Source organism: Pteropus alecto, unplaced genomic scaffold (assembly GCF_000325575.1).
Source record: "Pteropus alecto unplaced genomic scaffold, ASM32557v1 scaffold700, whole genome shotgun sequence".
Taxonomy (NCBI): Eukaryota; Metazoa; Chordata; class Mammalia; order Chiroptera; family Pteropodidae; genus Pteropus; species Pteropus alecto.
The window spans coordinates 838582-858126 of record NW_006429611.1 but is presented as its reverse complement, the minus strand read 5'-3'; the positions used below and the strand labels follow the sequence as shown (position 1 = coordinate 858126).

Below are 19545 nucleotides of genomic sequence, written 5' to 3'. Positions count from 1 at the left end.
CGGCAGCCCCCCTCCCCGGCGAGCCGGGGGCGCCGGCCTGGCATGCATGCGCTGTGGGTAAGGACAGTTGGGGGTCGTCCGCAGACGTGTCCGCGGGGCGCCTCACACGGACTCCTCGGTGGGGAGCAGCAGCGGGTTGATGTACTCGAAGCCCTCGAACTCCGACTGGTCGATCCGCTTTATGACGTCCCTGTGGGCACGGGCGAGGGCTCGGCTACTGTGACCCCGCGGCGCCCCCGCCAAGCCCGCTGCGGACCCCGCGCCCGCGCGCCCGCTTACTCGTCGTCGGGGGTCAGCTGCACCGGCTCGCTGGTGAACTGCGTGTCGAAGTTGTCCAGCCCGTAGTCGTCGGTGATCTGCGGCTGGAACGGGGGCAGTGCCTGCTTCTTCTCCAGCTGGGGGACAGCGAGAAGGCCCACGGTCACACGTGCCTCCTGGAGACGCGTGAGAACATGCCGGGCCACCCTCGCCTGCCCATGTGGGGCCTCGTGTCCCCTCCGGGGCCCCGCACCACAGGGACGGCGGCAGCCGAGTGGACGTGAAGTCGGCCCAGCCCAGCTCACACCCGCGTCTGCATTTTGGGGCCCAGAGCTCTCAGGGGTGCCGGTTCTGACAACAGAAACAAACGGGACACTGAGAACGTTTGGGACGTTTTGGTGACTTGTGAAGAACGAACGCAGGCTCTGCCCGTGAAGCTGGTGAAGGGAACGAGGGCAGCGCAGAAACACGCGGGTCCTTCCCACATCGTGCCCGACACGTGTCAGGGACGTGGCCAGCACGACAGCCGGGTCACCAGCAATGTCCACAGCCCGGCCACAGGCGGAGACACGTCCGTCTTGTCACCAAGAGGATGTTGGAGAGGGGAGTGAGCGGACGGGCTGTCCCTGCGGGCAGGGCAGGGTCACACCGGAGTCCGTGTGCACACTGCGCGCGTGTGCGAGCCTGTGACTGTGCCGCTGCCGGCCACGGGGCCGCGGGCGCCTCCTCCATTCTCTCTTCACCTTTCACACGCAGCTGCCCGGACGCGTGTGAAACGCTTTCTGGTGGGAAGTGGCACAAGGGGCGTTTGTCACCCATTTTCCCTACCTCGGGTCTCGCCCTGCTTTAAGGGGACGCAAGGTCAGAAGTCAGGACCGACCGCAACCACAGCAGTGGGCTGGGTGCTCGCCGGGGGCCTCCAAGCCCACCCCACCCCCATCACCCGCCACCGTCACCCTTCCCTCAGTCAAAGCCGCGCACAGGAACAGTGCCACCTTGGAGCTCAGCCAAGCTCGGTGTCACCGGAAGGGGGATGCTGGAAGGGGGCAGGGGAGTCTGGGGCTCCCGTTCTGTGGTGTGGCGTGAAGGAGGTGACGGGGTGCAGCACATGAGGTGTCGGCAGGGGCCCTGTGCACAGCGAGCTGGGGACCCTGGCGGTCTCCGGGAGGACGCAGTCGGGGAGGCCGGTGCCAGGTGCTGGGGTGGGGGGGCCACACAGTCGCAGCGTGACGCAGCACACCTGTGTCTGACTGGACATGGGGGCAGCGCTAACCCAAGCCAGCGTTCTGCGCAGGACTGAAGAAATCTGGGTGGAATGCACACCTTCCTCAGATCCGCCGAGGGCTGACGGGTGGGCGCTGGGAGCGGCTGGCAGTGGGCAGGGAGCCCTGCTCGGTGTCACAGGCAGGCCAGGGACACACGTCAGACCTTAGACCTGCTGGGGACGGGGCTACCCCTGAACCTGGCCGCGGTGGGAGAGGGGCGACTGGAGCCAGGACCCCGGCTTGTGAGGACCGGAGGCCTCCAACGCTCTACACGCTCAGTTTCCAGCTGCCGCACCAGCGGCCGATGGACGCCAGGCTGGGAGCAGCTGGACACCCCGACAATGGACCCCCATAGACCAGACGTGGACACGGGACCCCAGACGGGGTCCACCGGGCCTGCCAGTCAAGCCAGTCTTGTCCTCTGTGCTCACCCAGAGGACACAGAACATTCTAGCAAAGAGCCAGGCGCCGTACAGAACGCCACTGCAGGTGACAGTAACCACCTAGAAACCCTAAACCTGAGAAGCGTAGTCATCAGACCCAAACCGCTGACAGCTCAGTGCAAATGCTCAGGCAAGGCCAGCTGGCTCACGCAGCCACGTGCATCCTGAGGTGGCCCGGATCTAGGACGTCCAAACACCAGGACACCACCGCCGTGTGGGGCTATGCCGGGTGGGCAGTGCTACCGGCCCACGTGAGCGAGGGGCCCTCGGACGACACGGAGAAGGGGGCCACGGGGCAAGGCCGGGGGGACTTCGCCGTGGGGATCCCAGCCCTCACTTTGTCAAAACACCTCTCCCCCCTGCTCACGTCCCCTCACAGAAGAGAACGCCCCTCGGGTCCCCCAGGCGCTGTGCTCCAGGCTCTACGTCCCTCTTAATGTGCAGCTCCAGGCCGCCAGGCAGGTCTGCACACCTGTGACCAGTATGGCCACCACTGGGCTGTCACCAAGGGCAGCCCATGCCCCTTAGGCTTTTTCGGAAGCTGCCACCATCTCCGTGGCCCGTCAGGGCCCGCATGTGGCTCAGACGCTATCCACGAAGGAGCGAGCCCACTGTCCACACCCACGCCACTACACCTCACTCCCCCATGGGTTAGACACGGGACCAGGGGCATGACTGGCTCCCAGGCCGCACCCAAGATCAGGCTTTTCAGCGGAGATGCACTGAGTAGGTGCTACCTTCAGAGGATATGATGTTACAGGCCATGAGGGCTCTCGCCAAGGCCCATGCGCTGGCTGGAGCCCACGGCAGTGCCCGAGCTACACTTCCTGGAACCCTAAAGCCACAGCGTCAAGGGTCAAAGGTCGGACCGGTGTGGGCCCTGAGAGGTCCGTGGGTGCCAGGCGGGGGACAAGCCTGAAGGCGGAGGGACATGTCACTAGCACAGCCTGGCGTGGCACCTCCCTCGGGGCGTGTGTGTCGAGCTTTGCGGACCAGGGTTACAAACAGCCAGGGTCCCGCTTGCTCTGCCCTGCGCCAGCAGGACAGTGAGGGTCAAGTCCTGCTCTGAGAGGCGCTGTGTGGCGCTCCCCGTCTTTGCCCCTAAAAGCTGCAGCGGGACGATGTCTCTTCCTGCCTTGAAATGGCCCCGCCAGGCCTGGACACCGCGTGTGCCCGGGAATGGCGTGTCCTGACACTTCACTCACCCTGGCCAAGGTCCCAGGAACTGGGGGGCCTGGCTGCCCCTTCCCCCAAGCCCCACAAAGTCCTGTGCATGGAAAGTGACGCTGACCGGAGGGAGCAGGGACCACGACGAGGGTTGGAGGGCGACCTCCGTCTGCCCCGAGCGGGGCTTCCTTCCCGTCTAGTTCAAGCTCCAGCTCAACATTCACTTAGTTGTGATCTTTTTTCTCAATAAAAACGTATCCTCGAGGTTATAATTCAGTAAGTCTGCAACCGCCGTCTGCGGCACTGGAGTTGAAGGGGCTCAAACAAGGGCTCTCGCCACCTCAAGAGGGGACGGACACCTGGACCGCGCCCTGTTCTGGGCGGCCCACCCGCGATTCCACCCAGAACCCACGGGGCTGGCCACAGAGCAGGACCTCCACGAGGGATCCAGGCAAGACCCCATCACCAAGCGCCACGCCCGGGGGTTATCCCTGCCCGCACTCCTCACGTGTGACTGTCTGTCCCAACCACCCCCAGGGAGGGCAGCGCCCACCACGCCCGTCACCCCTCTGGTGGCCGTGGGGGAGGAGCAGGCTGCGTTACCAGGTCCCAGTCTATGCTGCGGAAGAATGCGTGGGACTTGATGTCGGAGAATCCGGTCTGCGGCCGGCAGCCAAGCCTCTCTTTGGGGTCCTAGGGGTCAGAGATCAATGAGGACAAGTCAGCAGGGAGCCAGCACCTTGAGGAGGGCTCAGGCCTTCCCCTGCTGACACCCTCCCCAGGAAGCTTCCTCATTCCATGGCCCTTGGGCGTGTTCTGGCCCTTCTGTTTGTCAATGTGAATAAAAACCCCCATCTCTGTGAACGCCGGCCTCCTGTTTGGGGTGTCCCAGAGCGACACCGAAGAGGACCGGGCCAGGCCGCCTCGGTGGCTGCGGGCGTACCTTGTTTAAAAATCCTTTCAAGACATGGGAGGCTTTGACCGAGAGGAACCTCGGGATCCGGATGGGCTTCTCCAGGATAACTGCAGAGGTCAAGGTCCCGGTGAGAAGCCGCGTCCTCCATGGAGCTCCCCGTGCCCGCTCTGCCCGGCAGCGAGGGGGCCACGCCGGGGGCGGGGCCCTGGGCACCAGGTGTGAGCAGGAGCCCGGGGAGAGCTCTGGGGCCCTGGACCCCTCCGGCAGCCCAGCAGGACCACGGCGGCCCACGTACATGGCGCCTCTGCACATGGCCGCCAGAGGGCGCCACGGGGACACCCCAGGGGCTGGGCCCCAGAACCAACGGGCAGGTGTTTCCTGCTTGTAGCTGGAGCTCTAAGGGGGCCGGAAGGGGGCAACGCACCCCCGCCCCCCACCCAGGCATCTCCCAGGGGGCTGGTCTGAGAGAACGGAGCTGGCCGCCCTAGTCCGAGGGGCAGGGACCCGCCCAGCCACACCGGCACCTTGGAACAGGTAGTCCTCGGTGTTCATGTCGGGGTTGTCGGTGATGATGTCGAACGGGGAGCGCCCGGCCATCATCTCGAACATCAGGACGCCCAGCGCCCACCAGTCCACGCTGAACCCTGGACGGAGCAGGGTTGTTAGGGTACGTCCAGTCACAGGGAAGCAGAAGCGTAGGTGACAGTTTGCATTTCTTTGACCTGTGCCGAGGCTGGGTGTCCCCAACCCCACCTGGCGGTCTGGGGGCGCTGGTCTTTTTCTTAACTAGCTGCAAAGCTGTTTCACATCAAGGCCGTGAACCCGCCACCGTGAACCCGATCTCATGCCCGTTTCACACCGGGCACTGCACCGGTTTCTCAGAGTGTCACCTGGCCTTTAAATCCTGTGTGTGGCACTTTCGACCACAAACACGGAAAACTGAGTGAATCTGTCAGATGACTGTCGTTTCTCACCTTTTATCTACCTCAGCTTGAAAAAGCTCTCTGTGGTGGCAAGAACACGTTCCTATACTTTTGTCTACATCTGTTGTTGTGGTTTGACGCTCAAACACAGCTGATCTGTCGGGAACACAGCTGAGCTCAGGGACTGTCACCTCCAGCACATGGGATCACCGTGGCAGGCCTGGTTCCAGACTCTCTGGTCCAGCAATCTGCTGTCTGTCCTCTGGCTGCTAAGTGACGTCAGTTGTGTGGCCTCCCTGGTCCACAGGCATCTGAGGAACTAGCCGCCCTGCCTACCCTCCATTTTAATGGCAAGGATGATGCTTAGAAGCATCTGAAGACACATTTGTGACGCACTTCACTGCCAGCCCCGGGACACAAGTGTGTGGGGTGTGCACACACACGTACACGGTACGATCTCATTCCCGTTTCACACTCAGAGCAAGAGGGACAGAGCGCATGGCAGGGGGTGGCCGCCGGGTGGCAGCCACTGACTCGGGACACCCAGGCCTGGTTTGCCTTTGCTCTTTCCCAAGCCCTTTGCTAAGAGGAACCCTGCCCAGTGTCCTCCACGAGCGACACTCGCGTGGACACACGGAGCAACAGATGGAGCTGTGCAGGCTCAAACACGGCTGGAGGCCAGACAGTGACATGGGGCTGGGAACAAAGTAAGGGGTGAGCATTTCGGGTGTCATTTGGTCAATTAAGCCCCTCCCCCGTCTACTGGGCCAGCACCCTCCCGCCCCCGCCCACTGTGAGAACACTTCCGGGTCGGGGGTCAACCTCACCACGCCCGGCCGCCCACTCACCGTACTCCTCCCCCCGCAGGATTTCCGGGGCGATGTAGTTTGGGGTTCCGCAGAAAGTGCTCGTTGTGTCACCGGGGCCCAGGCCTTCCTGTGGGGACACAGTCAGTTACCAGGAGGGAGGACAACCTCCAGATGCGACGATGCCGGGGGCACCTGTGCCTCAGAGAAGCCCGCTTGGGACAGCTGAGAGAGGAGGTGCCAGGGCCCGGTCACCCTGGAGCCAAGGCGGCCAGGTGGTCAGCATCTGGGCAGAGACCCAGTGGGACGAGCCAGGCGAGGCGCCGTGGGGACCACGGCCAGGGGGCCACTCGCCTTGCACATGCCGTAGTCTGTTAGCTTGATGTGGCCGTCGGCGTCCAGCAGCACGTTGTCCAGCTTCAGGTCCCGGTAGATGATTCCTCTCTCGTGTAGGAAGTTGAGGGCGACGCAGATCTCGGCGGCGTAGAATCTGGGGGCGGGGGCACATCCTGCGGTCAGCCAAGCAAAGCCCCAGGGGGCGCCACCTCACAGCTCAGGAGCCACCTCACAGCTCAGGAGTCGCCTCACAGCTCAGGAGCCACGTCACTGCTCAGGAGCCGGGTCACAGCTCAGGAGCCGGGTCACAGTTCAGGAGTCACCTCACAGCTCAGGAGCCGGGTCACAGCTCAGGAGCCACCTCACAGCTCAGGAGCCACGTCACTGCTCAGGACGGCCACCATCAAACAGGAAAGAAGCAGTGCTGAGGACATGGAGACCCTAGAACCCTGTGCACCGCTGGTGGGTGTGTAAAATGATGTGGCCTCTGTGGACACAGCCTGGAGGGTCCTCAAAAATTGAAACACAGAATAACTGCAGGGTCCAGCAAGCCTGCTCTGGGATGTCCCCAAAAGAACCGAACGCAGTGTCTCCAAGAGACGATGGAGCCCCTGTGCCCAGCCGCGTCACGCGGCGGAAGCAGCCCCGGCGTCATCTAAGCACAGAGGGCTGAGTACAGCGGGTCCATCCCCACGGCGGAACGTCGCTCGGCCCCCCAAAGGAAGGCCATTCTGACGCCTGCCACAGCGTGGACGGGCCTGGAGGACAGTGTGCTGAGTGAAGCCAGTCACGAAAGGACAGGTATTGTGTGACTCCCCGCACGGGAGGCCCTGGCAGGAGTTGGACCCACAGTGACAGAGGTCGGGGGGCGCTGGGCTGGGGGAGGGGAGTGGGTGCTTCATGGGAGTGAGTGTCAGTCAGGGAAGATGGACCGTCCCGGAGACGGGGGCGGTGACGGCCGTAGGACACCGCGTGACACCGAGAGTGTGCTCGATGCCGCTGCTACGCCCTTAATGGCGGCCAGCGTGGCAGGTTCGTGTTATGTTTACTTCGTCACAGCCAGAAAAAGAGCCCGTGACTGTGAGTGTGTGGGGGGTGCGCTCTTCTCGATCTATGACCCGCCTTCTCCCCAAAAGGACCTCAGGTGACTCATGAAACTGCTGGGAATTTTTTCCGAGTGAGGAAATGAGAAAAGGGAAAACTGCGGAAAACAGGAAAGGGCGGGAGGGTGGAGGGAAACGTCCCCCGGCCCCTCAGGCCTGGGGCTGCGGAGCGGGGAGCCGGGCCGCTGGCCGAGGGGGAGGAAGAGCTGAGCGTCCCTTAGCCACCTGAGAAGGAGTGCTGGGCTCTGGGACTCGGAGGACCCTCCTGAGTGCCTCCTGCGCGGGGTACACGTTTCCCCCACACTTCGCCGCCGGCCCCCCGAGGACGGCCCCCCGCCCGCCTGGCCGGCACCCACCTGGCGTGCTCCTCCGGAAGCTTCCTCTGTCTCTGCATGTGGAACATGAGGTCCCCGCCGTTGACATACTCTATGACCAGGAACAACCTGGGGAGGAGAGAGAGGGTGACAGAGGCTGAGATCACAGGCGGCCAGTGTCACCCGAGACACACTCAGCATGAAGAAGTCATGACCCAGAACCTTCCCAGGAGTTACTCTCGCTGGAGGCTGCCGCGTCGACTCTCCTGAGTGGCCAAAGAAAGAGGCGCCCTGGGTCGCCCCCGGGGTCAGCTGAGAAAGCGGCCCAGACTGAGCAGGAGGCCACGGCCGAGGTGGCGCTCTGTGCCTGCCATCGAGGAGTCACCCTGGGGACACCCGAGACCCGGCCGTCGGCCCGGTCCGGACCCCGACTTAGCAGGACTCTGCGGCTTCCGTCCAGCTATTTGGTCTCCTAGAGGCACCAGGCCCGCCTCAGGGCAAGAGGCCCCCTGCGGGGCGGGGAGGCCCCTCCAGGGAGCACAGGCCGGGGTGGCGTGTGGGGGACAGGGCGGGTGCAGAGCTGCAGGGACACCCTGGGGTCTGGGTGGGGGACCAGCTTGGGTGTTGGAAGAAACGCCAGGAGAGCAGGGGGCCAGGGGACAGCATGGGCTGTGATGGGGACAATGAGGTCCAGTGAATGACCGCTCTGGCTACTGAGTCTAGATTTACCCCAGGGAGGGGACAGTGGGCGGGTGGAGGAGTGACGGGGGTGCCCTGTCACCAGGCGAGACACAGATGGCTCGGGCCCGGGGTGGGGTGGTGAGGGCGGGGTGGAGGCAGCGTGGAGAAGGCTGCCAGTGGGCGGGGCGCAGGGACGAGGGACTTGGCGGGACTGTCCCCAGCGCAGGGATGACTCGGAGCAGCAGGCCCGGCTGGGTCCACCGTGAGCACCGAGGGGCAGCTGGGGCCAGGCGGGGGCTGCTGTGACCCCGGGTATAAAGACCCGAGAGCCGACGTGTGGTCGAACGCACAGGGCGCTTTAGCCCCCAGACAGCCACCCGAGGGTGCTTTCCGGGTGGGTGCCTCTCGCATCTCATAAGATTCCAGTTTCAAAACTGAATTCCACTCGACTTTCCAGAAATACCCTGTCGAGGGCACTGGCAGGAAGAGGTGTCGCCCCAACAGGGTGCCGCCGGGAAACGCCTCAGGGCCCCGGCCACACGGTGACATTCGTGATGAGGGAGGCTTTGACAACAGGGACACGAGCCACGCCACGTCCAGAGAAAATGAAGAAGAGAAACACACTGATCTGAAAATCATAAGTAAAACCCCCACTGCTGCGGTGCCGTAGGGAGCTGACAAATTTGAGCAGATACTTAAAAACCAAAAAAAGCAGGAGCCAAGTCCGTCCTGGGAACTTCAGAGGGCTGCTCTGTGGGTGGACGTGCAGACAGGGCCAGCGGGCCGGGCTGTCGCCTGCGGTCCTAGGTCCCAGGTCACTTGCCGATGAGGAATCCGTTTAGCCTGCAGCACTGACGAGCTGCAGCGCAGGGCGCGGCTTGCACGTGATCCTTCATGCTCGACGTCTCTCCGAGCGAAACTCCACCGGAGCCGGCAGGAGCTGATTCGCTCTGACGATGACGCCCTGGGTGACAGACGAGCTGCTGTGACGAAGCTTCCTAACGTCCTGTTGCTCGTGGTGCCCGCCACACGTGACTCCACACCTGCCTCTTCCGCCCTGGGCCTCGGCGGCCTCTCCCGTCCTGGGCCTCGGCGGCCTCTCGTGGCGGCTGGCGAAGGGCTGCACCAAGGCTCGCCTGGGGCACTCACTGCCTGGCAGCACGGCCTAGCGGTGGCCCGGGACCGGCTCTCCCACAGCCTGCGCGTGCGCCCCGCCAGGAGGGAGCGGCAGCAGTCCATGGGGTCGGGACAGCACGTGACGTGTCCTCAATACTTAATGGGCAAAAAACAGTGACAATACCCAATTAGCAAAATAGCCTTTTCTATATTCTACGGATGGGGAAACCGAGGCACCAGGAGGTTGGATAACTTTCCCAGGGTCACAGTTACTGTCTCCTGATGTCGGATGACCTGGTGAAACCCGAACCCACACTGGGCAGCCCCACGCGCAGTCAGGACCCCACATCCGAGGCGGCCCTCCCCCAGCACAGCGGCCCGAGGGGGAGGGGCGGTGGGCTGGAAACGAGGCGCCGTCCCAGGACAGACGCCTGGGGACAGAGCAGAAGAGGGACAGGATGAGTGTCCAGACACCTGAGGGATGGGGAAGGGGCTGACGCCCGAGGGGCACAATCGGAGGACGGGGCTCCCAAGCGAACACGCGCATCGGACACGGCACGCAATGACCCAGCCTGACTCGGGACGGGGGACTCACGAAGGTCGGAGCCCTGCAGGTGCCCGAGAGGAGGGGCTTTGGAGCCGGGCCACCGAAGGGGCGCACGCTGCCCGGGACACGGGCGGGGCCAGGCCAGTCTCGGATCCCCCACAGGGCGCAGAGGCCAGGACACCCGCGAGACACCCGAGGGAGGGCAGTGGGGCTCCGCTAAGCTGGGGCTTGAGCGCGACGGTGAGTGTGGAGGGGGAGCACAGGGGGGCAGGCCCCACGCCCTCGCGAGCCGGACGGTGACGCCGAGCAAATGAGGGGAGCCCAGGACCACTGAGCAGCCGCGGAGGGACGAGGGCGAGAACGTGATCACGTGGAAGACGTGAACGGGGTGACGCTGACCAGAGCTGGGGGGCAGGGCAGGGGTGGACACCCGAGACGCCCTAAGCCCTGCGCTCTCGGCCAAGAGATCCTTCCACTGCAGCTTAGAAGGTTCCAGAGAATAAAGATAGGAAAATTTAAAAACCCAATAAAAACTGAACAGGAATGGGAAAGGACAGGTCGATTAAATGTCAGTATCAACGAAAAATTCCTAAATAAAATCTCGGCAACTTGAATTCAAGAGCACGCTGACGGAACGGCCCTCGGACCGGGCACGGTCTCCCAGGAGATCCAGGGCAGCTGGGCACCAGGAAGCAGGCTGTGAGAATAAGGCTCATCATCGCTCACCGGACGATGACGACGTAATTCATCCCGCACGAGTGAAACTCGTGACAGCCACCTCCACGGTGGCGAGAAGACCTTTGAGAAAACACAAACGTTCTCTCTGGATGGGGACGTGGGGATGGACGTGAGCTTCTTAAAGACAAATGGCAACGCTCCGGGTCGGCTCCCGGCCCGTCCTCTCCCACGCGTCCGTAACTTCCTCCCAGCTGCACTTCCCAGGCTCCCTGGCCAGAGGAGGGCTCTGGAGCAGATCGGTGGGGGGTCCGGGAATCGGGGGACAGTCCCCGTGTTCAACAGCTCAGGCAGAGGCAGCGCCTCCTTGGCCTCCAGCCCTGGCGGACGGGACACATCTTCCCTGGACCCAGGACCCTGTGCGATGGCCTCAGGTGGAGGCCCGGGGCTCTGCTGCTCCCTGCTCCCCCGACAGCCCCGGCCCCCGCAGCAGCAGATGCTGGCACCCTCTGTCTGAGACAGGTGCAGTGTCTTGGTCCCGCCGACCCGGCACATGGCAGCCAGCGCTGCACGTGCTGTGCAAACAGCAGGAGACCCCCCGACAGGGAACAGGCTGGCCCCCATCACCCGTCACCCCAGCTGAGGCAGGCACTGGCCCATGTCATTAGCCAGAGAAAGAAACGGACAGAGGCGTCCACCGGGATGGAAGGGGTAACATCGCTCCTATTTACAGGTGTTATCAGTGTGCACCCCAAACCCAAGAAAATCGCCGAAAATTACTGCAGAAAGAGATCGCGTGGGGAAACCACGTCGCTTTGTTGCCAGACGCTGTCGTGGTAGGAAAACCTCGTTAATAATGGAAAGATAAATACTCAGGACAAAAACTAAGCGAAGAAATACTGCACGAAGAGAGCAACGCGTCTCCCCAGAGAGGGCGTGAGCGAGCAGGAAGGCGGCCGCGAGCCTGGGCGGGCGGCTTCGACGTCGCAGGGACGCAGGTGTCCCCGCGGGTGATCCGTAAACGTAACACAGCCCAACGGATGAGATTTTTTTAAAGTTCTAACCACACACACCTGGGAACGTGTGACTCGGAGGTTCCGGGCCTGTGCCCCAGGCCGCGGGGAGGGACGTGGGCTGCAGTGCCTGACCGTTTACATCCACATCCCTCCCAGCTCATCGCTAGATCCGCCAAGACACAACGCAAGACTCCGGACCCTTGATGAAGCGGGAGGCGGGCGGGCCGCTCCCCTTGGGCGCGCCCTAAGTCCAGCAGACAGCGGCCAGCGCTGGGCAGGGGCGTGGACACTGTGCGGTTGGAGCACCACAGAGTGGCCCTGGCCGCCGGCCTTTCCAGTGGCTCCTGGGTGGACGGGATGAGGCATGCACAGGACGGGACCCGCCTCGAAGGCAGCAGGACCGGTGGGGCCTGGCCACAGCGACCTCGTCGACGCGCCTGGACCATATTCCAGAAGTGACTGGGAAAGCAGTCAGGGAGTTCAGAAGCAGGAGAAACGTGCTCTGGATCTGTGCTTTCAAACACGGCTTCGTTCCGACGTAGGACCGACAGCCTGGGGGGCTGTGGCTGGGGTTCAGGCAGGGGGGCATCTGAGACACGTTTAGGAGGCAGAATCAGCAAGGTCCGGGCAGGAAACGACAGCGGATTTGGGGGAAAGCCTGGTTAATCCCAGACGCTTTGGACACAGAGGTGGCCAGCCAGCCCCGGCGGGAACAGGGGACTGAAGGTCCGGGGAGAGTTGAGGGTGGATGGAGACGTGTGTGAGCTGCTGGTCTGATGTATAACTGAGCAGATCGGACCACACAGCAACGCTGAGGAAGGCCCGGGGCAAGGCTGGTCCCTGCCCGGGGCCCGGGGCCCTGAAGAGGATCCGGTCCCCGCACCGAGATGCGACTTCCTAGGGCACGCGAGGGTCACTGCGCTTCCACGTTTGTGCGCACACTGCGGTTGGTGCCGAACACCGGCTTTGTCTGGGAGTCTGGGATTTCGCTCCCCGTCAGGTGGAAGGTGCCCACATGACCAACCCCCAGTAGAAACCGTCAGGAGGCATCACGCGTGTCCTGGGCGACTCCCGGGGGACGGTGCTCGGCGCGTGGCCGGTCCCCCCCCGCCCCCCGGGGACCGTGCCCGTCCCCTTTGCCGACTTTGTTTCCACAGCAAAGAACGTTGGCCTTGAGCGCGACTCAGCTGGGCCCTGAGAGTTCTAGTGAATCATCAAAACAGGGGCGCCCTCGAGGACCCCCACAAACCACAGTCAGTCATTTTTCAAATAAACAAAGTGGGTGAGTTTGAGTCGACTGGCAGAGTGAATTCTGAACAGAGTATGAATTAAATATCCTAAGCCAGGACTTCTCAAACCTTTCGAAAGCAGAATTCCAACGTGTGTACGGCTTACGGGTCAAGCTGCTGGCATTAATTAATTGATCCCACCAGCCAGTAAGACGCAGAGGCGCAGAAACCCCCCTCCCATCGGGCAGCCTGGCAGCCTGGCCTCAGTGGGATGCTGTCGATAAATACTTAGTAAACAGAGTTAAGTAATTTACGTTCAGGTGTGTGAAATTTACTTGACAGCTGCCAATAAGAACGACAAAGCGAGTTAGATGAGCGGCAAAACCCCGTACTAGCAACGGGGAGAAGCCTGTGGCTCCTGCGCGTCGGGCGAGCGCACGCCAGCGCCAGCGGCTTGCTCTTACCGGCTGGTCGTCTGGAAGCAGGAGTGCAAGCCGACCAGGAAGGGGTTGCTGGAGGCCTGCTCGAACACGTGCTTCTCCGTCTGCACCCAGTCGATGTCCTGAAACAGAAACCGGGAGCGTTAACGAGGATCCGGAACACTGGGCCCCGGCCTCCCGGGGAGGGAGCGTGTCTGACTTCTGCTTGTGGGAGCCCACACAGGGAGAAGAAGAAAAGGCCCCAAGGAAATGCACCGCCATCAGCACCAGAAATCACGTCACCGCCATCGCCACCGTCACCAGAGCCACCGTCACCAGCCGAGTGCTGGCCTCTGGGCCGCAGGCCCACTGCACACGGCCTCATGTGCCCCCCGTGGCGGCCTTGGGCGGTGGGCGTCATCACCCCCACCCGAGGCACGAGACAGCAGAGGCGGAGAAGCGAACACTCCGCAGAGCCCCGCACCCGCCTCCCGGCCCTGCCCTCCCGCGCCACGCCGCGAGGAAAAGCCGCGAGGTCCGGTCCACTCCAGAGTCACGAAGGCCGCACAGCTCTGGTCCCACTCCAGCGCCAGAAACTTCCTGGGTCAGCTATGCCGCTCCCGCTAGGCTCGGGGAAAGCCGTGGGAAAGGGCCCGTCCAAAGCCAGCTGCCTCCCCAGAAGGTCGGAAACGGGTCAGTAAAGCCTGGGGAGCGTCCCTTTGCTGGGCCCAAGACCACGCTCCCTCCTCCTCGGGCGTGGCCCCGAGCCCTGTCTGCCCTTTGCTGTCTGCCCGCAGACCCCTAGGCAGAAGGCCTCACCGCACCTGCCCAGCGGGAGACCCGCGGGCCCCGACTCTGGCCTGCTCACGCAGTGGACGCGGGCAAGCCCACCCCGCACCTCACCCCGCAGAGCAAGCTTCAGCAGAGCTCCTGACCAGCCTGTCGGCTGTTCTTCAGAGACACCCGGCTGCCCAGCTGCTCAGGCAGAGAGCCCTGGGGGGTGGGGGGGGAGCCCAAGGGTCTCCCCTCTCGCAGGTGGAGGTGAAGCCACCAGGGTCTCACGCTCACCCGGCTCCTTCCTGCCTGCCGGACGCCCGAGGCTATCCTATCATGGCGCCATGCGGGGTGGCGGGGGGCTGGAAACACCCCACACTGATTCTCTCTCAGTTCCGAGGCCGGACGCCTGATGTCGGGTGCGGCAGAAGCCAGCGGAGCCCGCCCCGCCTCTTCCGGCTTCTGCGACTCCCGGAGTCCCTGGGCCCGTCCGTCTGCCTCTGCTTCGGGTCACCTAGTCTCACGTCTTTCTCTAAAGGGACACTTGCTGTTGGATTCAGGGCCCACCCAGAATGATCTCCCCAAGATCCTCAACGTAATTCCATCCGCAAAGACCCATTTCCAAATAGGTCCACAGGTACAGGGCCAGGGGTTAGGATGTGGACATACCTTTCTGGGGCCACCATCCAGCCCCATGCTGTGGTGGCCTTACAGCCTGTTACCACCTGTGGCCTAGACTCATGGCCATGGGACACCAGTGTCTCGCAGACACACGCACGCAGACGCGCACATGCGAGCCCACACTCGGCTCCTGCACACCACCCCCTGGAGCCCCGCCCCCTAAAAGCCCTGCCTCCGCACCTCCCCCACAATGGGCGATGGGAAGACGCTGAGTCGACCAAAGCGGTGACTCCTCCGAATGCCTGTCTCTCGGTCTACGAACTTGACCCCACACATTCCGTTACGTTTCTGGCTGGCCGCTGTGCTGGGCCGGGGGCCTGGGGTCATCCAGCAGAGCTGCTGGCCAGCAGGGAGGACGCTGGCACCTCCCAGGGCCCCGGTGTCCGCAGCTGTCAGGCGTGGACGCCACCGCTCACATGAGCTCAGCCCTCAGGGCCGAGGGGCCAGCTGGGCAGTGCGCTCTGCTGGGAGGACGCGCTCAGGTTCGGCCCCAGCTCTGCCCTCTGAGCCCCGCGCCTGGGCCGGGGTGGGCAGGGGCCCGTCTGAGGTCTGCTGCTCCCTGCGCACCCAGCCCCGGGGGTGCCAGCCGCAGCCTAACCACGCCCGAGTCACCGCTAGCTGCACGTTGGTCTCCTCTCTGCTCCTAAGAGACGTGACCTGCGTTCAGGTGTGAAAGGGAAAGATCAAGAGGCCCTGGGAGGGGGCTCCGCGCCGCCAGTCGCCACGGGAACGCAGGCCCGCCTCACAGCCGCCAACGGCGCCGACGCAGGAAAGAGCAGCCGCCGGGAGGGATGCCGGGAAGTGGGAGGAAACGATGCGGCCGCCTGGCGAGCAGCCTGGCGGGTCCTCACGCGGTTAATGACACAGTCGCCCCGTGACCCAGCCATTCCAGGCCCCAACGACCTGCTGATCCTGAACACACACGTTCCCGGCAACACTGATCACCACAGCCAACGTCTGTCGACGGGCGGCTAGGTGGACCGGACGCGGCCACCCACACGCTGAAACGCGACGCAGCCACGAGGAGGGGGCGGTGATGCTCGCCGCAAGTGCGTGCACCCCGAACACGTGGCGCCCAGCGACCGACGCCAGACACAGGCGGCCACACGGCCCGAGTCCACGCATATGAAACAGCCAGGACGGGGAAGCCGCGGACGGGAGGCCGTGAGGGGCTGCCGGGGGCTCTGAGCGGGGGGCAGTGACTGCCAGGGCTGCGGGGTCTCCTGCTGGGGGGCTGAAGCGTCTGGCCCCGGATAGGGGTGACGGTAGGTAGCGCATCATCACAAATGCGCTAGATGCCAGCGATGTGTATACTTCGACACGGTTAAAAGGGCAAGTTTTGTGTGCTTCACCTGGGTGAGCGGAAGGGGCCCGGGAGGCCGGGGCGGGGCTCACCTCGTCGTCGTGCACCAGCTCCTTCTTCACCACCTTCATGGCGTACACCTGGTCGTTCTTCTTGAGCCGCACCAGGAGGACCTTGGCGTAGCTCCCGCGCCCGATGACCCGGATCAGGTCGAAGTCCTGCAGCCCCAGCCCCTGAGAGATTTTGATCCCGTCCATCCCGTCGATGACCGGTTTGAGGGCCTGCGGGGGTGGGGTGGGCGCGACACGGAGGAACGGGGAGACGGGCGAGGTCAGGGAGCTGTGCATCGCCCCGGGCCTCGGCGCCCCGACTCTGCTCCCCACCCGGGATCCCGCCCCCACTCAGTAAGGCCAGAAACTAGACTATGCAGCGTCTGACGGGAGGAGCTGGAAACCCAGGCCGCAGCCCCTCACCGACACCGGCGGCCCTCGGACTGACGCGGGACGCTCGGGGCCAGCCTCGCAGGACGCGTGAAAGGTGCCCACAGGCTCGCAGGCCCCAGGGCCATCAGGGCTGGGACGGGGGACCTGCCTGGCCCTCCCTGGGCCATCACCAGCTCCCGTCGGCAAAGGCCTGCCCAGGCCCCCAGCCTGCGTTATTGGGGACACACGGAAAAAGAGAAGGAGACTCGACCACCGACAGAGGCTGCCCCCCGAGAATTATCTGACCGACTGCTCCTGACTCACTCCAGACAGTCACTGGGCAGAAAATCTAGAAGTCCAAAGGGTGACTTTTGCCACTCACACTGGGGGAGCGGTGGCCAGAGGCGCCAGGGGCGCTGTCCCCTGAGGTTGGGGGACGGGCCGAGAGCATGGCTGGTGGCCGTTTTCCTTCAGGAGCACAGTCTGACTGCAGAGGCCAAACCGAGCCTCCGGTCCGAAGCTGGGGACAACAGGACAGGGTGGCAGAGGGTTTGCCTGGCCAGAAGGGCCACACGGTGACACCAATTTGCAACAAAATCTAAGTGTTTGGTCTCCCTCCAGGTGCTGGAACGCGGCCCCCAAAACTCTAGGCATCCCTAAATGCCAGGAGGTGTCTTTTGTTATGGTAATGAGCCGACTTTCGGAAAGCCCCTAAATCAAGAAGGCAGGGGGCTGGTTGCCAGGGAAACCGACCACGTGATCCGAGGGTTGGAACTTTCAGCCCCATCCTCACCTCTTGGGAAGCGAGAAGGGCTGGGGACTGAGCTGTCACCGAGGGCCAATGGCTGAACCGATCCTGCCTGTCACGGAGCCGCCACAGAAAGCCAGGTCGGGGCCCAGCCTCGGGGGCGACCACCAGGCAGAGATGTGGGGACAGCAGGCACGGAAGGCGGGGGGCCCTCTCCCCACACCTTCCATGAGCCTCCCTTCCACCTGGCTGTCCCTGGTGATGTCCTTCTACAATAAACTGGTGACCTACTGAGCGACGTTTCTCTGAGTTCTGTGACCGGCTCTAGCAAATTAATTGAACCCAAGGAGGCCGTGGGAACCTCTGATTTATACCAGGTCAGTCAGCAGCACAGGCGACAACCTGGACTTGTGACGACAAGCCTGCCTGGGCCCTGAGCCCGTCGGGTCTGGTGCCACCTCCAGCAGACGGTGTGGGAACTGCGTTAAATTGTAGGACACGCAGTCAGTATCCACCGAGAGCTGGAGAATCGCGCGGTGGTGTGAGAAACACACAAAGGGAAAATAAAGGATAAACGATTTGACAAAAACAAATAATTTGACAAAAGTTACAGCTCAAACACCAGCCCTGGACCCGCTCTGCCTCCTGGGCGACAGATGCTGGGGAGACTGCACTGTGCCAGGATCCAGACCCCGAAGAGCCTCAGGGGCAGCAGCCTCTGGGCGTTCGGACAGGGTGTGCCCCGAGCGAGACCCAGCGGTGACGGCAGCAGCCCCGTCAGGCCCTGGTCCCCGTCCCCTCCTCACGGCTCTGAACGGATCACGCTGCGCACCCCGTCCCCAAAGCCAGAGGGCCCGTGGCCTGAGCCCCGTGTGAGGAGTGCCCGTGGGTGCTGGCATCTCGTGGCTTCATGAGGCACTGACTGCCCAGCAAAAGGGACACCTGCCACAGGTGACAAGAGATGGTCACAGGAAACCTCAGACTCTGAATATGGGGAGTGAGGGACCAAATGAACAGGGACCTAGGCGAGCACCCTCGGTCTCCTTCTGACCCGGGGCCCACAGACAATGCCCCCTCGCAAGGGCGCCCGGGGGACAGTAAGAGGCTGGTGAGCCCGTCCCCAGGGGACAGCCTTCCCGCCTTTCTCAAAGCGTCAGAGGGCCTGAGCACAGGCTTTCCCGTGTGGAGGTCACGTGTGCTCCCTGCAGCTGAGATGGCCGGAGCCGCCCTGTCCTGACGTGGAAGCTTCCAGCATGCCGGGCACAGTGTCCACTCTCGTGGAAAGGGGTGGCCATCATCCAAACTCAACAGAGAGAACCCCGAGGCCAGTGGGTCTCCTGGCCCGGGCTCGCACAGACCCAGCGAGCGCCCCTCTCCCAGAGTCCCGCGTCTCGCAGGGGGCGTCCAGCGCACACGCGTCCTCGCCCTGAGGTCCAGCAGCGGCTCATGTTTGCCACATTGGCCGACGTGACCCACCGTTCGGAGACGCCTCTGGCCCAGGGTCTGGAGGGCTTCGTAGACCCCCGCTCCCCCCACGCACGTCAGCGTGCACCAGCCGGGCACCCACTAGACCACGCCCCGTTTCTGAGCGACAACCCCGAAGACGCCCGGCTCACGTCCCACGGCGGCCCCGGAAGGAGCTCGCGAACTTCTGCAACGCGCCCTGGGCGCTCGCACGGGCCGCTGTGCACACTCACCTCGGCGTCATCTTTGATGCTGTCGCGCTTCCGGGTGGAAGGGATGTAAGTGACTAGTGAGAGAGGGAGAGGAGGCCGTTACGGTCGCCCGCGACGCGGCCCGAGGGGGGCCAGAGGCCCTCGCCGCCCGCAACGCGCAGGGGCCTGGCCAGGCCGCGGGGCCCAGGGCCAAGCACAGAGCGGCCGCTCTGCCCGACTGAGTCTCCGGAGCACGCGGCCTCCTGGGCCCCGCCCGGACCTGCCGACGCCGAGCACCGGGAGTGGGATTCAGGGACCCGCATTCGTGACAAGTCTCCCCAGTGACTCACCCGGAGGGAATTAGTCACACAGGATTTTGGTGTCTAGTTTTCTAGTTTTTGTTCTTAGAGCACGCGTGTGGGTAGGTGGGCGATGGGTGGTGGGTGAGCGTGTAGTGGGCGTGTGGGTGGGTGGGTGGATGATGGGGGGGCGTGTGGATAGGTATGTGTACGGGTGGGTCACTGTTTGCTAAGAGTCTTCTCTGCGTGAGGTGCTAAGTGCTTTATGTGCCATGGCCACGTCTCACCCTTCAAGGGCCCGCAGGAATGGGACTCGCATTCATCGAGGGAGGGTTAGGGCTGTCACACACCCCAGACTTTGGAGGCTTAGAGCTGGGCCCTCATCAAAATTGGTATCGAAATCTCTCTCCAAATGCTTCTTAGCATTAAAAAAGTCCCTACTCACAAAA

At 63.6% G+C, this 19545-nt stretch overlaps 1 protein-coding gene across 1 annotated transcript in view; it reads right to left on the bottom strand.

Moving 5' to 3' along the window:
- Positions 1-6: 6 nt before the first annotated feature.
- The window catches only part of PRKCZ (protein kinase C zeta), a 71883-nt gene continuing 52344 nt past the window's right edge, over positions 7-19545 (bottom strand). The window contains exons 7-17 of the mRNA XM_015588258.2: positions 18840-18892; positions 16065-16253; positions 13260-13357; positions 7574-7660; positions 6133-6268; positions 5821-5908; positions 4574-4693; positions 4077-4156; positions 3737-3826; positions 280-395; positions 7-190 (exon numbers count right to left, since the gene is read on the bottom strand). Coding sequence (XP_015443744.2) covers positions 103-190; positions 280-395; positions 3737-3826; positions 4077-4156; positions 4574-4693; positions 5821-5908; positions 6133-6268; positions 7574-7660; positions 13260-13357; positions 16065-16253; positions 18840-18892 — 1145 coding nt within the window. The 3' untranslated portion in view covers positions 7-102. The remainder of the gene's footprint in view (positions 191-279; positions 396-3736; positions 3827-4076; positions 4157-4573; positions 4694-5820; positions 5909-6132; positions 6269-7573; positions 7661-13259; positions 13358-16064; positions 16254-18839; positions 18893-19545) is intronic.